The sequence below is a fragment of the Solea solea genome, chromosome 10 (assembly GCF_958295425.1).
Source record: "Solea solea chromosome 10, fSolSol10.1, whole genome shotgun sequence".
NCBI classification, from domain to species: domain Eukaryota; kingdom Metazoa; phylum Chordata; class Actinopteri; order Pleuronectiformes; family Soleidae; genus Solea; species Solea solea.
In genome coordinates, this window is record NC_081143.1 from 25705625 (window position 1) to 25720097 (window position 14473).

General features: G+C 40.5%; 1 protein-coding gene and 1 non-coding gene across 2 annotated transcripts in view; both read left to right on the forward strand.

Moving 5' to 3' along the window:
- Positions 1-14473, forward strand: part of LOC131466963 (voltage-dependent T-type calcium channel subunit alpha-1I-like) — a 230690-nt gene that overhangs the window by 152132 nt on the left and 64085 nt on the right. The window contains exons 11-16 of the mRNA XM_058640603.1: positions 2439-2590; positions 4186-4371; positions 5589-5706; positions 6146-6301; positions 7921-8008; positions 10751-10917. Coding sequence (XP_058496586.1) covers positions 2439-2590; positions 4186-4371; positions 5589-5706; positions 6146-6301; positions 7921-8008; positions 10751-10917 — 867 coding nt within the window. The remainder of the gene's footprint in view (positions 1-2438; positions 2591-4185; positions 4372-5588; positions 5707-6145; positions 6302-7920; positions 8009-10750; positions 10918-14473) is intronic.
- Positions 13492-13564, forward strand: trnak-uuu (transfer RNA lysine (anticodon UUU)). The gene has a single exon. It is a non-coding gene; the product is annotated as a tRNA-Lys (tRNA).

Below are 14473 nucleotides of genomic sequence, written 5' to 3' on the forward strand. Positions count from 1 at the left end.
CCATGTATTCTATGGTGTCCGTTGAGGAGTTAACACACCTTAGTTACTAGACTGATTGGATACTTCCTTCACCATAGATTTACAAACCAGTTTATTTCAGGTGGAGATAGGAACTTATAATGAAAGCATCCACTGCGCCCATAATTGATGACAAAATTGGTAATGTCTGAATAAGAAAGGAGCAAACAAAAGGGGATGTAGACCAGCAAAGCACACAATAACGCATTTCAATAACATGCCAGCTATTTTAATTATTGCCAATAATACTCATAACAATATGTTGGGGTTTTGTTTTTCTTTGCTGCACTAAATGCATCCATGTGTCAGTATAATGGCTTTTGTCCTCCTTTAATCAGTTTGGACTTTTTCAATAAATAGTAAGTGAAATGGCTGTCAACGTTAGACAAAGCAATGTGGAATCAAGGAGGAAGAGCCCAATAGATAGACAGGGAGAAAATAAGAATTTAGCTCTGGCCTTTATTCATTTCATACCAGAAATACAGTAAAATATGATTATCTCGCTGTCATTGAATGTACATTTGTGTGCTTTAAGTGTACATGTTTATGAAGGTTGTCACATTTTCTTCAAAAATCAAGTTGAATGATTTGTTTCTGTGATACACTGTTCCTTCAAATATATTTGGATGTTACCCCCACTTCACACACCCAGATGATTACATGATTACATTATTTGTCTCGTCTGTTTGTCATCCACCGTGTAGAACCTGAAATAATTCCAGAGACGGCTTTTCGGATGCTTTGGTGTTGTTATTCTGCACTCAGGAGGATGGTGTAGCTTTCTTCTGTCCTCCATTTTCACAGCAAAACAACATCACAGTCTTATTTTTCTAATGGATATAGAGTGGATCGATCCAAGCTCCACTGAGAGAGCCCTCTCCTGGACCATGCTGTTATTACTTCAGACGGTCTAATGGTCTTTTAGTCTGTGTATTTTACACTCAGGTTGAACTCCCCCCTACGTTTGAATGGATATCTGATTATCTGAAGAAAAGTGACAGCCTCAGCGTATGACTGACAAGTACCAAGTTCTGAGAAATATCTTGACAGTGAACATGATGTTCCTGCACAAGATGATGTCTGCAGTCACATATTGTGTCCTCATTTTTTTTATTGTACTGCCTCTCCTGTTACCATGTGTGTACCAAATCCCTTGCATTCTACTCAGTCATCTCTAATGTGTTAAAAAAGTAGCTTAAATCCTAAATTTTGGGGCCATAGTTTGATGCTTCAACGTTTCACCTGTCCAGGGCTTAGGGTTAATAACAAACAATCATTAATGTCATTAATGTAAGTATTTCTTACAAACATTTTGACCCCAGTCTTTCTGTGATTGGCTTCTGCTGCATTGGGTCACACAAGGGTTTCATTTGAATTTAAATATTCTAAGAAAATTAACAAATGACAAGCTGGATTAATGCTTAATTTAGATCTAAACGTGTTTTTCATTCACTTTGTAGGTGCACAGAAATGTGCATTGCATATTTAGCCTTGATAATCTGTATGCTAACACCAATAACCCTAATTACCGTATATCACACAGCTGTGCACAGCTTGTTCCTACATGCATACACTCATGCTAGCATGTTTAACTAGCTTGCTGACATGATGTGTTTCTCGGCCCAAACTACAGAGGTAAGTCATACCTCGGAGCTGAGGCCAACAATGATCTAATATTGCTACAGTAAATCATTACAATAACAATAGACTTTTTGCTCTGGTACCAGTTAGCTAATTTTGCAAAATATGCTGTTTTGGTACAAGATCAGAAATGTTATGCTAGGCTATTTTGTCTGTTAGTTTGTAATGATGGTAGATACACTTAACACTACGGCTTCATTAGGCATACAGCAATCATATTTACAGGTCACATTTGTAAAATCACATGTATAAATGATGGCTGAGTTTTATTTAGGCTGGTTCGCTCACACAAACTGAACAGAGCCACTGTTATTGTGATCAGTAACACCTTTTTATAGGGCAGAGTATTTGAGGAGCTGCTGATCAACTGAGATTTTCACACACAACCATCTCTAGGGTTTGGGCTGAAAAAAGTCAAAATATCCACAGAGTGGTATAGTTCTCTTGGGGGAAAAATACCTAGTTGTTGCCACAGGTATGAGGATAATGGCCAGACTGGCTCAAAATGACTGTCAGGCAACAATAACTTGCAATGGTGCCTCAATTAACCACTCGTTGCAACCAAGGTATGCAGAAGACCATCTCTGAATATGCACAACACCTTGAATCATGAAGCTGATGGGCCACAGCAGCAGAAGACCACTTCATTAGGTGTTCTGTGGACCTAATAAAGTGGTCGGTGAATAAATGTTTGTTTTTTTTCTGCTTGCTAAGTCCCTTTCCTTTATTCCTCTCTTCCAATCACTTCTCTGTTTTTTTGTGTCCCCGTGCTCTGTCAGCCAGAGGAGCTCACCAATGTTTTGGAGATCTGCAACATCGTCTTCACCAGCATGTTCTCCCTGGAGATGATCCTCAAACTCACAGCTTTTGGTTCGTTCAGCTACCTGCGAAATCCCTATAACGTGTTTGATGGAGTGATCGTCATCATAAGGTACAACTGAGGATGTGTACAACCTGTTCCCGTTGTGATAGTTTACTTGATGCAAGACATACAGAATTGCCACATCAAAATACTGTATACAGATATGAGGAAGTGTCATATCCGGCTAAAACAGATTTGAATTGGGGTTTGATGTTTATTACAGGTCTACTTTTAGGAGGGGGGCAAAGGGGAACTTTGGATGCTAAAACTAACCTATGTTTATGGGAAACAGACAGATGCATAGCAATTTAGGTGCATGCTGTCATGTTTTCCAGACCATTGTGAAACGCGAACCTGCATTTTGAATTATTCACTTCATGCTTTGTCGGATTGTCATCTGCATTCTGCCGGGTGTGAATGTACCACCTGTACGTATGTGAATGTGAGAGTCAGACAGCAGCACACAGGGTTTGTCTTTTGTTATATTTGCTTGAAGCTTTAGGTGAGTGGCAGTGCTTTTGATCTGCCAGCATTATTTTGTCCAATTCATTTGGCTGAGCACCTCAGTGTATGATCCCTGAGATCAAATACACATCAAACCGACTAAAACTGAACAAGATCAAATGTGTCGCCCATCACAGAAGATTTGCATGGATTGAACATATCAACATCTGTCTTCTAATGTCTCTCACCACGACCAATTTCTCTCTCTTCTACAGTCTGAATGTCCTTTGCTATTCAAACAAAGCTGCTCTGTAAACATGTGCCCATTCAATATTTGCTAAAGCATGGTCAAAGCTATTTCGAGGTTCTGTGTCGAGCCTTTGATCCCCACCTCCATTAGGAGACAAACAACTCAGGAAAGGTTTAAAGCCCACCTTAAACAATAAGGTAAAACTTCTGTGATCTCCGTTCTGTGATTACTTTCCACCTGAAAACAACATTTATTAAAGTCATTAAGTATTTAAGCCAGAGCTTGATAATGCTTCTAATGTCTAAAACCTAAAGAACCCTAGGTGGACACGTTAATCACTGCAAGATAAGATAAACCAAAGGTTCTTGTGTTCCCCGGGGACATTCCAGAGGAAGTGATTAATTTAATGTCAAGAATGGCAAAGATGGAGAGCAACAGCAACAAGCAAGATGACCCCAACAGTTTGACATATAGATCAAAAGGCCAAGAGGCACCCACAAATAGTTTTAAAAAAATCCTCCAGCAGTGCCAGATTACTTACAGTACATCATAAAGAGGCCCTGACAGTGTTTCGCCAATTATTCAGAATTCCTGCGGACGGGGCACCAGAAGATACACATTGTTTTTAAAGAAATGAGACTGAACATTTTTATGCAGCTTTAAATATAAATAAAAGTTATAATGCCCCCCTATCAAATTAAAGCCACTGAAAGTGGTGTTTTCAAGTATTTATAATTGGTTTGAATGGGGTAGACAATGGAAACGCCTTAAAGTTCAAATTTCAAAATGATCATAAAGGTAAATGAACACTTCTTTAACACAATTTTGACAAAAGGGAACATTCATTAAGGTTTAAAGGTGTTTCCTATTTTACCCCACCTAGTAATTGTACGGCATAAACTTTTAATGGAAATGGTGCAGATCAGTACTTACGTATAATTGTCTTTGTGGTCGTCTGTGTTCATCTCAGTGTGTGTGAGATTGTCGGCCAGTCTGACGGCGGCTTGTCAGTGCTGAGGACCTTCAGGTTGCTGAGGGTGCTGAAGCTGGTGAGGTTCATGCCTGCTCTGAGGAGACAGCTGGTGGTCCTCATGAAGACCATGGACAATGTGGCCACCTTCTGCATGCTGCTCATGCTCTTCATCTTCATCTTCAGGTAAGGTTAAACATCTGTGTGCTCTACTAGATGATGATGATGATGATAGATGTCTGTGAGGGTTGTTTTGATCATAATTGTCTAAATGGGATTCTTTTAAGTTCTATTATTTATTATAAGTTCTTTATTTGTTATATACACAACACTCTATGATATCAAAATAGCGGTTTTTCCAATATTCCTATTGAATCTTTAGAGGCTGTCATGGCCACAAATCCACTGTGACAAATCTTGTACTTGGGGGAGTTTACTAAGTTGCATCCAATCAACCACTATATGAGTGTTTCGATGCCCCCCTCTCACCCCAACCCAACCCAACATACCAATCTAATGCATCAGGCATTGGTGTTGGCGAAAGGTCCCCCAGCTGTCTTCCATGTTTAGCTGTGTCATCCTGCTACGTCACTATTGGCTTCTTAAGAGTTCATTTTAATCAGAAATACGTATGTATGCCTAAGCTATCATTGCTCCAAGAGCTTCATGTCATAGCGACTTGAATGTGCACCTGCGTAACAGCTGCAGCTGTAATGCAGGTCACCATGTTCTGCAGTAGCTATTAGCCTTGGGTGCAAAATAATGAGCCTGCACTTGAGAATGAATTGAGATCTTAACAAGCAGACTCTTAACGAACTGGAGCCAGATAACAAGGAGGCATTTGAAAGTGCTCAAGCCCTGCCATGGCAGCAGTACAGTGTACGATCAATGAGCACAGGAGTTGACATCTCTGTTTCACTGCACTTGTAGCTGTAGCCCCATCCTGTGATTTAGTGAAATGACACCATCATGTCTCAATCACTAACTTCACTAATCACTAATTTTCACACACTCTGATATTATTTACTCAACTTACAGTACATATACAGAAAGGAATTCCTGCAAAAGACCTGTAAAATTGCATGATTAGTGAGTTACTTTATGGTGAAGTTAAAGCCATCAGAACAGATTATGTAACCAGGCTTAGGGACACTCTACTATTTACATCCATCTCCATAATCCCTGGCAAGGAAATACAAAAAAAAAAAAACTGATGGCACAGAGTGATTCTCCTGAGAAACACCTGAGACTAAGAACAGCGCTACAAGGCCAACGTCTCAGTAACTCAAAAAACGGGGGCTTGCATTCATTATGCCTAAAGAGATGCACATTTAATTATTAGTTAGATTTCACAGATGCTACCTTTTTCAGTCTTAATCAAATGATTTGCTGTTGTGTTACAGTATCTTGGGGATGCACATCTTTGGTTGTAAGTTTAGTCTGAAGACGGAGACTGGTGACACAGTACCAGATAGGAAAAATTTTGACTCCCTCTTATGGGCCATTGTCACAGTTTTCCAGGTAAGCAACATATCACGGAAACACACACAAACACGCATCTCTGTATCTTACTTACCTACATTTCTGTTTCTATGCAGATGACTCACATGCGTTTCCTTAGACTTGATTCTGTGCAGACAATATAACATTGTCCTGCCTCATGAGATATGATTCATAACCCCAAATGACAGTGTTTTGATAAAGAAACAACTGTGTTCTAAATAGGTTTTCCCATGACTTACCAGCGTCACAACATCTTATTGTTGCACATGTCACAGGTACTAAGGGTAATATGAACAGAAGTTATCCAGCTAAAGAAGTTGATGTCATGTTAATGGCAGACAGCAGTGAACATATTGCATATTAACTCTGCACTTTACCAAAATCACCTGTTAGTCAGATTGTCCAGAATATTAATGTTAACATTATTGTACATGAACAACATATGCCTTTCTCTCAGATTCTGACCCAGGAAGACTGGAACGTGGTTTTGTACAACGGTATGGCAGCTACTTCACCATTTGCAGCCCTTTACTTTGTGGCCCTGATGACCTTTGGAAACTACGTCCTCTTCAACCTGCTGGTCGCCATTTTGGTTGAAGGCTTTCAGGCAGAGGTAAGGCTTCAGCCTGCTGCATATAAGCTGATTCTCCATGTCAAAGTCCACATGTTTATTTGGTTGCAATGACAGAGGCACCCCTGCCATCAACTGTCAAACCGGCTGAGTGATCATTGGAAAACTGTAGTGTGCTTGAGTTGTCGAACACGGATTAGAGCATGTGTGTGAGTGGGAAGGGAATCAATGACACAAATCAGCCTCTGATTGATCTTTTCAAAAGACCAAAACAAAACACATCCATCCGTCTTTTCACGCCATGAGAGTCATCTCTCTCTCTCAGTGTCAGTGCCTAATCCTCTGCTCATCCACAATGTGCCTAGTATAGTGAGAAATTTGAGATTATTGAGCCAATTTACTCCCAAAAACCCACTGCCATTTTAATTTGAGGGCTCTGATGGGAAGGAGCGTAGACTTGGGCTGGTCTTACATCTGGTTTTGAGCTTTGTCGGTTGATTTGTTTCCCTGGGGAAATTTAAATGGGATTTTTTGTTTTACTTTATTCTAATAACCTGACGCCTAGTGCAGTGATCTTGTTCTGGACTTGTGGTTCCTTGTGGTGTGCCTGACCCTGCACACTGACCATCATCAATCACTTGTGCAACATCGACCAGCAAGTCACAGAAAAATGGCAGACAGAGTGTAACCAAAAATGCCAGACCCCACAGACTTACACAGAAATACTTGAAGGTGACATAGACCGGAAGCTCCAATTAACGCTGCGTTTGTGTGTGTATCTGCGTCATTACCTCGTTTATGAAACCCTAAAGTTTCAGAACAAACAGTTCAGCCACTGCTGAGAAAATAGTGTTGTATTGTTTTCCTGGGCTCTGCGAAGCGGATCGACACTTCCTTAATTTGATGTCGTCATCAGAAATCCTCACCACCGTAGCGCCTCCCGGTGCGGGCACTAGTCCGGGCACATCCGGTTGCGTACATTCAACCGCAGAAGAAGAAGAACTACTCTCGTTGTAGCTGCTGAGATGCAGAGCATCCACCGTGCCAGAGGGGGAGCTGTGTATCTGAGAGCTGGCCTATCTATTACGTCACTTCCAGGTACCTGGCCAATCACAGGACAGTTGTAAAGCTCTCGTTGGCTGGCCAATCACAGCAACTGTTTGGTCTGAAATAGCGCGGCTGACGAGAGCGTCAGTGAGGAGATATTTTGATCGGCTCGTTTGCAGCGATTAGGAGGTTTTTAATCATGAAAACATGTTAATATATGTAAGTAGACCTCCATAACTAACATATATGTGTGATACAAGCATTCGATGTCACCTTTAAAATAATCAGAATTAGAGGGGAAACAGGTGGGGATACATTATTATGCATTTTTCAAAGAGCCCTGTGATATAAGACATACTGTATGGTTTGAAAAGAGCCGTTATGTGTCAAACCTGAGGAAAACCATCTCTCCACAGACACACCTCATTTGAACACACTGAGCACTGCCCACATTTCCTGTGTTTCAGCACAAACCTTTAGAACTGCAAAAGCCTATCGGGTGAGCGGGGAAACCTCTTCATGAAAGTTAAAAGTTCCAGTAGTAGTTCTTTAGATAACAGGATGAATGAGAATCTACACAGATGATGTGATAAACTCTGCCTCTTCATCTCCAGGGTGATGCTAATCGTTCTTATTCAGACGATGACCGGTCTTCTTCCAACTTTGACGAAAGTGAGAGACACGACTCCATAAAGCTGTCTGGTGAGCGACATGTTTTTTTTGTTCCTCAACTGCCTGAAATGAATCAGGTCCTCTGTTAGTGTGAAGGTTACAGTGAAACAAATGCAGGACAGATGGCGTCAAAAGAACACATCTGTAATTTGTGTTTAGTCCTTCATGAAGGGAAATATTTCAAATCTGTGATCATTTGAGGGCACTCGTGTGTGACTGTGGAAATGTATTGTAATCGACTGCTTATCTTATAGATGTACCTCATTAACCACTTATTTCATTTGTATTGAATTACTTGTGTGGCTTTTGTGAAAGAAAAATACGGATTCAGTGATAAATTCAGGTTTTTAAATGCTTAACTTTGGAATTATGTTGTTAACTTTTGGTTCAACACAAACACAGCGATTAAAAGCAGAGTTCCTCTTTGGGGTCAAAACAGAATGCTTGAAAATCCACTTGAATCTCACATTTACACCACTAGTCTTTGTTTCTCTTTGAAGCTTCTTCAAAAGAATGAAAAGGGAGGCTGGATGTGTCAAAAGCCAAAAAAGTAAGACACAAATTCGTGCCAAAGCCTTACAAACTTGCACAAAACCTGGAGAACAGCCAGGGGTGTTCAAATATGAATGAGCGCTATCTTTATCCAGAGCTCACAATAAATATGTTCCGGCTACGCAGCCTTCCTCAACAAACTCAGCAAACAGCACGCTGCAGAGAAGATTAGACATGATTTCAGCGACTGTGGGAATCACTTCTCCACAGAGTGAGTGGGCTTCTGATGCAGAGGATGTACGATCTCAGCAGTGCCACCTCAGCAGAAGATCAAATGCTGCCGTCTGTTTCTACACCGATACACAGACAACAAGGTGTTTCGCTGTCTGTCCGCTAACGCAGCACAGAGACGTCATGTCTGCGCTGTTAAACTTGAGCTCGTTTCTGTGTAGGCGGTCCGTTTTTTGGTAATATCTGCCTTCAAACAAATATTAGTCTGAGAAGTGAGCAGTGTTACATCACACGACTATAAATAAAGACGGCTGACTCATCTCCAACTCTTCCCACTGTACAGAAATTGAGCCACACTGTGCCATCTTGCACTGGTGACATCATGTAGAACTGCGATTGTCAAAGTGTGGGCCCTGAAGCCACTGCAGGAGGGCTGGGAAAGGTCATTAAAAACAAATACATCAAACTGCTGTGTAATGATATTCACTGTCAATTTGTAGATGGTTGACCAGAACTAATGACACATAACACATGAGGGTCGCCAATCTCAGCTGACAGAGGGCAAAAGGCGGGGTAAACCCTGGACAGGTCACCAGTCCATCACAAGGCCACATATAGAGACATTCAACCATTCACTCTCACACCTACAGTCAATTTAGAGCAGGGTTGTCAAACATACAGCCCGCGGGCCAGAACCGGCCCACAAGAGGGTCCAATCTGGCCCGCAGGATGAATTTGTGAAACTTTCATACTATATACAATACTACATTTTTCAGTTCCAGATACATGTGACTAAATGTTGTGTGCCTTTATAAATCCACTGTGGTCTGTGATTTGTAATTAACGTGTGTAAATGGCATAATATTGCTGAAATTGCAATTATTTATCTCAAGAAATGTCAGGTTTTTCATAATATGTTTTGTAAAACAAAAGGAAAAATTAGGGCCACCTGAGATCAAATTGTGCTGTATGTGGCCCCTGAAATAAATTAAGTTTGACACCCCTGATTTAGAGTGACCAATTTACATAATCCACACATTGCAAGTTTTTGGACTGTGGGAGGAAACCGGCGAAACCCATCAGGACCAACTGAATTGATCCTGATGGAAGCTTTGTAAGAGCTACATGAACAGACAGAAAAAGATATCTTTGTAAATAAATGTGTCCGGGTGGAGAGATTAACCTTTTTTAGTTTGGTTCATGCCCCAAAGTGTCGCTTTAATTCTTGACAGTAGATAGGCCTGATGCTTATCTTGGAAGCAGCTATTGGAAGTTAATAGAAAAGTATCTGTCATTGCCAATTCTGTAGCAAGAGTTGCTCCTTTTGCCAAATTGATGATAAAGTTATGTGGGCCATGTGTCCGTTGATGTTAAGTGCACTCTGCCCCGGTCAAGAAAAACACTGGCAATGGAGAGGACTGGAATATAGAATATTATATATACTGAAATATTGGAATAACGCGGTTTGATTGGCCGGCCCTGCTGCTCAGAAAATTAAATATTTCTCACCGTCTGTCACACATGATGCAATGCAAAGGACCCATAGTGCAGTTTGGCAACACTTGGTGCTGCTCCATTTAAAGTAAAGGGTGTTTCAGTTGACGCCCTCCATGTACACATGCAGTATGACCTGTACCAGAATGTGCTTCACTTTTGTCATAATTGTCTATCTTCATGGACACACTATGAGTCCTTTCAACATTTTTTTGAATGGCTGCAATGATTTTTCATTAAATAATCAATGACTAAACAAATTGCCAACTATTTTTTATTATTGAATAAAGGTTTGATTTTTGTTTTAACTAAGCCCAGATTTCTAATTTTTGTGTGTTCCCCTTTTCCCTCTTGAACAAATAAACCAGGAAAAAACAAATAGTTTTTTGGTTCATGAACAAAACACCAATTTAAATTAATTAAATTAAAAAGTTGTAGCTCTAACTTTGTTTTTTCAAAATCACTCCAGGAATGAATTATAATGGCAATTCCCCAATGTATTGTACCAGCACAAAAATAACCGAACATGTCCTTCTTTTGTTGGGTTCCCTTCAGACCCAAGGATCTGTACCTTGACGCCTAACGGCCACCTGGAGCTTGGGGCTCTTTCTGGAACCAGGGGGTCCTATTCCTCGGAGAGGCGGAGCTTCACCATGGAGTCCAGGAAGAGCAGCATGATGAGCCTGGGCAAGAGCAGCCTGGAGAGACGCTCCCTCTCTCTGGTACTCATTCACACAAACGCACACAAAAAAAAAAACATGATTGTAGAGCTAGCTAAGTGCTTTTTAAAGAGCTGGATAAGGTTATTTTTAGAACCAACAGATTAGCAGTTCCTTGCACAACTGAAAATGGTTCCCCCTATGGCACAATGACAGTGTGCCATAGTTTGTGTAGTCCTCACAAATATACACACACTATTTTCATCCCTGTCAAATATTTTGACATCTTTTATCATCACCTCTATAAGACGTGTGATGTTTATATTTTGTCCCGTTTTATGATTTTCCACCTTGTTGTGAATTCACGACAAGACGACATGACAGTTATTTCAGTGACAAAGCTGTCGTGAGACGGGTTCTCCGCCAAAGCAAACACATGCAGTACGTCTGTTTCGTGTTTTCTTCTGGTATCAAATGGAGACGGCTTCTTGGGAAGAAAAAAAAAATAAAGTTTACTGATGTGTTCTTGATGATATGAGTTTCCCATTTCAACTTTAATGTAACTTGTACTAAAGACGTGGATTATAGATCTTCATCGAAATGTGAATTCTGTACCAACTGTTGTCTGTAATGGAAAAAAAGAAACGCATCAGTGATCAGCCTGTACAGAATTCTGCCAAAAAAATATTTTTGTTTGTTCTATAAGCTTCTTAAAACTTATGATAAAATAAAAACACTTACTGTAGAAAACGTTTTAAATGAAAAAGCACCAAAACTTATACTTGAACACTCAGTGTCTCAAAAATGAGTTGTAAAATAGCTGAATTTAACAAAAAAATCACTCAAATTTGATTTAGATGGCTTTATTATTTACCATTAGCGTTAACCCTTATATTATTTACCTAATTCCTCCATCATGTTGTCCTTTTTGGTTACTGCACAGTGACTTTCACTTTTCCACCATGTTCATACGTTCCATGACTGTCACAGGTAACAGAAACAAATCTACTAATATGGCCCTAATTTTGTCTTATGTGGAAAAAAGTAGTGTAACTTTTCAATATACAGTAAAGAAGTGACTGTTCAAAGCTCACTTACAGTAAGTCTATCAGCTCAGTTTAGATCTCGTGTCACCCGGTGACATTCTCCAGCCGCTCACAAGAAGGGACGGCGGAAACGGAAACACACTGGGTTATTACAGTGAATGACCTATGACTGAAAACACAAAGAAGCGACCACACTGCACTGCTGCTGCTGTATACACACAAACATTCCCTCAGTCAGGTCTGATAGTTTTGCTTGACAGAGCTAGTTTTCTTCCACTTTCCCCACATTCGACTGACGTCTATTGGAAATCACTTGGTGAAATCGACTGAAAACAGGGAGTTCAATCACTTTATAACCAAAATTAATCCACTACAACTGATGAACTGTTTCCTTTCTATTGCCACATTTATTAAGCAATTCATCCATCAGAGGGCAGTAAAGAGTAGAGTCTCTGAGAGTAAAAACGGCAAAATCAGTTGCATGTTTTTGAACACTTGCTTCTTGAATCTCGAATCGTTCCTATGATCCAACTCACTCGATCTCGTGGCTACACTGCCCTCTAGGACTTGCACCGGTACTGCTCTGTTAAATATGTTTCATCTGTTACCAGAAACATTTTTAACATGAGGATATGTATATGTTGTGTGTGTGTGTGTGCGCGCGCGTGCATACACGTTTTACTGTCGACTCACACAAATCGCATAAAACACAGTACGTGTGTGTGCATCAGTGTTGTGCCTATTGAACCGAAACCTCAGGAGTGAGGAACTAAAATATTTCTACATGGTTGCCATGGTAACTTCTATTAATTGACTGTTCCTATCCTCTGTTTATCCACAGTGAAACTGAGTGAAGTGAAGAGAGGGGGCGATGGGGAGAGACGGGGGAAGGGGGATGCGGTGACAGGCTGAAAGAAAAACAGAGGGATGATAAGCTGTAGTTAAGCAACGCTCTCACCTCAGAGGAGCTAATGTTAAACACAGCAGGTGTGTGTGTGTGTGTGGGGGGGGGGGGGGGGGGGTCACTGTAAAGTCTCCTCCTCTTCTTTAAGAGCGATCCAAGTTTATCAATATCAGAAAGCACCGGTTACATCACTCCTACCAAAAATAGCTTGGTAATAAGCAAGACGTGTTTGTGTGTTTTCTTCTTCTTCTGCATTGCGGATCTGAAAGTGTTTGATCATCTAAATCAGTTGGTTAGAGTCCACTTTAAGGGTGGTACATTCTGAAATCATCAGTCGTGAATGTACAGTTGGATATATTTCTGCCTCAAAGGCGCCTGTCAGTCAAAACAATAACAAGACAATCAGAGATGGCAGACGTCACCCCATTCATGCTGTTGGACTTCACTGTTGTTGTTGTTGTGTGTTTGCTTGTTGATTCTTTTTGGAAGAGAGCTCAGGGCAGCATTGCAGGTGGCTGATAGTTGGAGTCTGAGTCCACCTCCTCTGTTGAGTGATGGTTTCTCCCGTCTAAAACTCCTAGATGGATGTCTAAATACATCCCATTCATGAGGCTTCTGTCACCAATTTTCCTCTGTAGAATTTGTCCACCGGGGGAATTTTGCATCCACGAAATGCACCCTTTCGAAGCCTGGGTAGCTCAGTCGGTAGGGCATCAGACTTTTAATCTGAGGGTCCAGGGTTCAATTCCCTGTTCAGGTGGAGCTGTGATCCTTACAGTGAGAGATTTCTTCGTGGCAAACGCACAATAATATTGAAAAAATAAATATTGGTCATAAGTACTGAATATTTCCCTCTTCGTTCCCACATCTGTGGTTTGCCCTGTAAGACGAAAATACAGTAAATATGGATTTCTAAGGATTTCAAAAAAATGCTCCTCACTCTCCTCAACAAAATATACAACGTTGCTCTTCTTGTTTCGATGTTTTATTGCAGAAGTGTAAGATTCACTGTATTGTTAATACGCCATCATGTCATCATGTGCGTCGATATCACTGTAGTAGCCTCTAAAAAGTGCAATATTTTAACGACACATAAAACAATTACTATTTGGTGCCAGTGCATGAATAATCCTCTGTCACAAATCAAGACAAATATTATACTTTATGTTTGTCGTCCCAATCGTTTGCCACCTGATTCGTTTGTTTCCCTCTCTCCCACACAGTGTATTAGAAACTCTGATGGAACTTTGGATAATGATTTTTCTATTGTGTTGGGGCAACAATCACAAGTGAATTTATCAGTGTAATGGGCACTCTCGCTTTGTTAGGGTTATTCGTCTGACACAGCGGCTCGGTCAGGCAGTGAAGGGATTATAATGAAAACAACATACAAGAAGTGCACAGTGGGTTTAAAAGTACATTTGGTTTTTTTATTCTGTTTTATTTGTACAAAGCCAAATCACAACATACATTATCTAAAGGCAAGGTACATAGTAAGGCAAAATCATATAGAGAGCAGAGAAACCCAATGATTCACACAATGAGCAAACACTAGGCATCGGTGGAGATGCCGAGACAGGTTGGGGTGAAAGGAAAAAAAGCACAAGGTTGTATTTTGATATATGTTGAAGTCAAAGTGTTTTCTCCAATGGATACTATTTGAAAAATA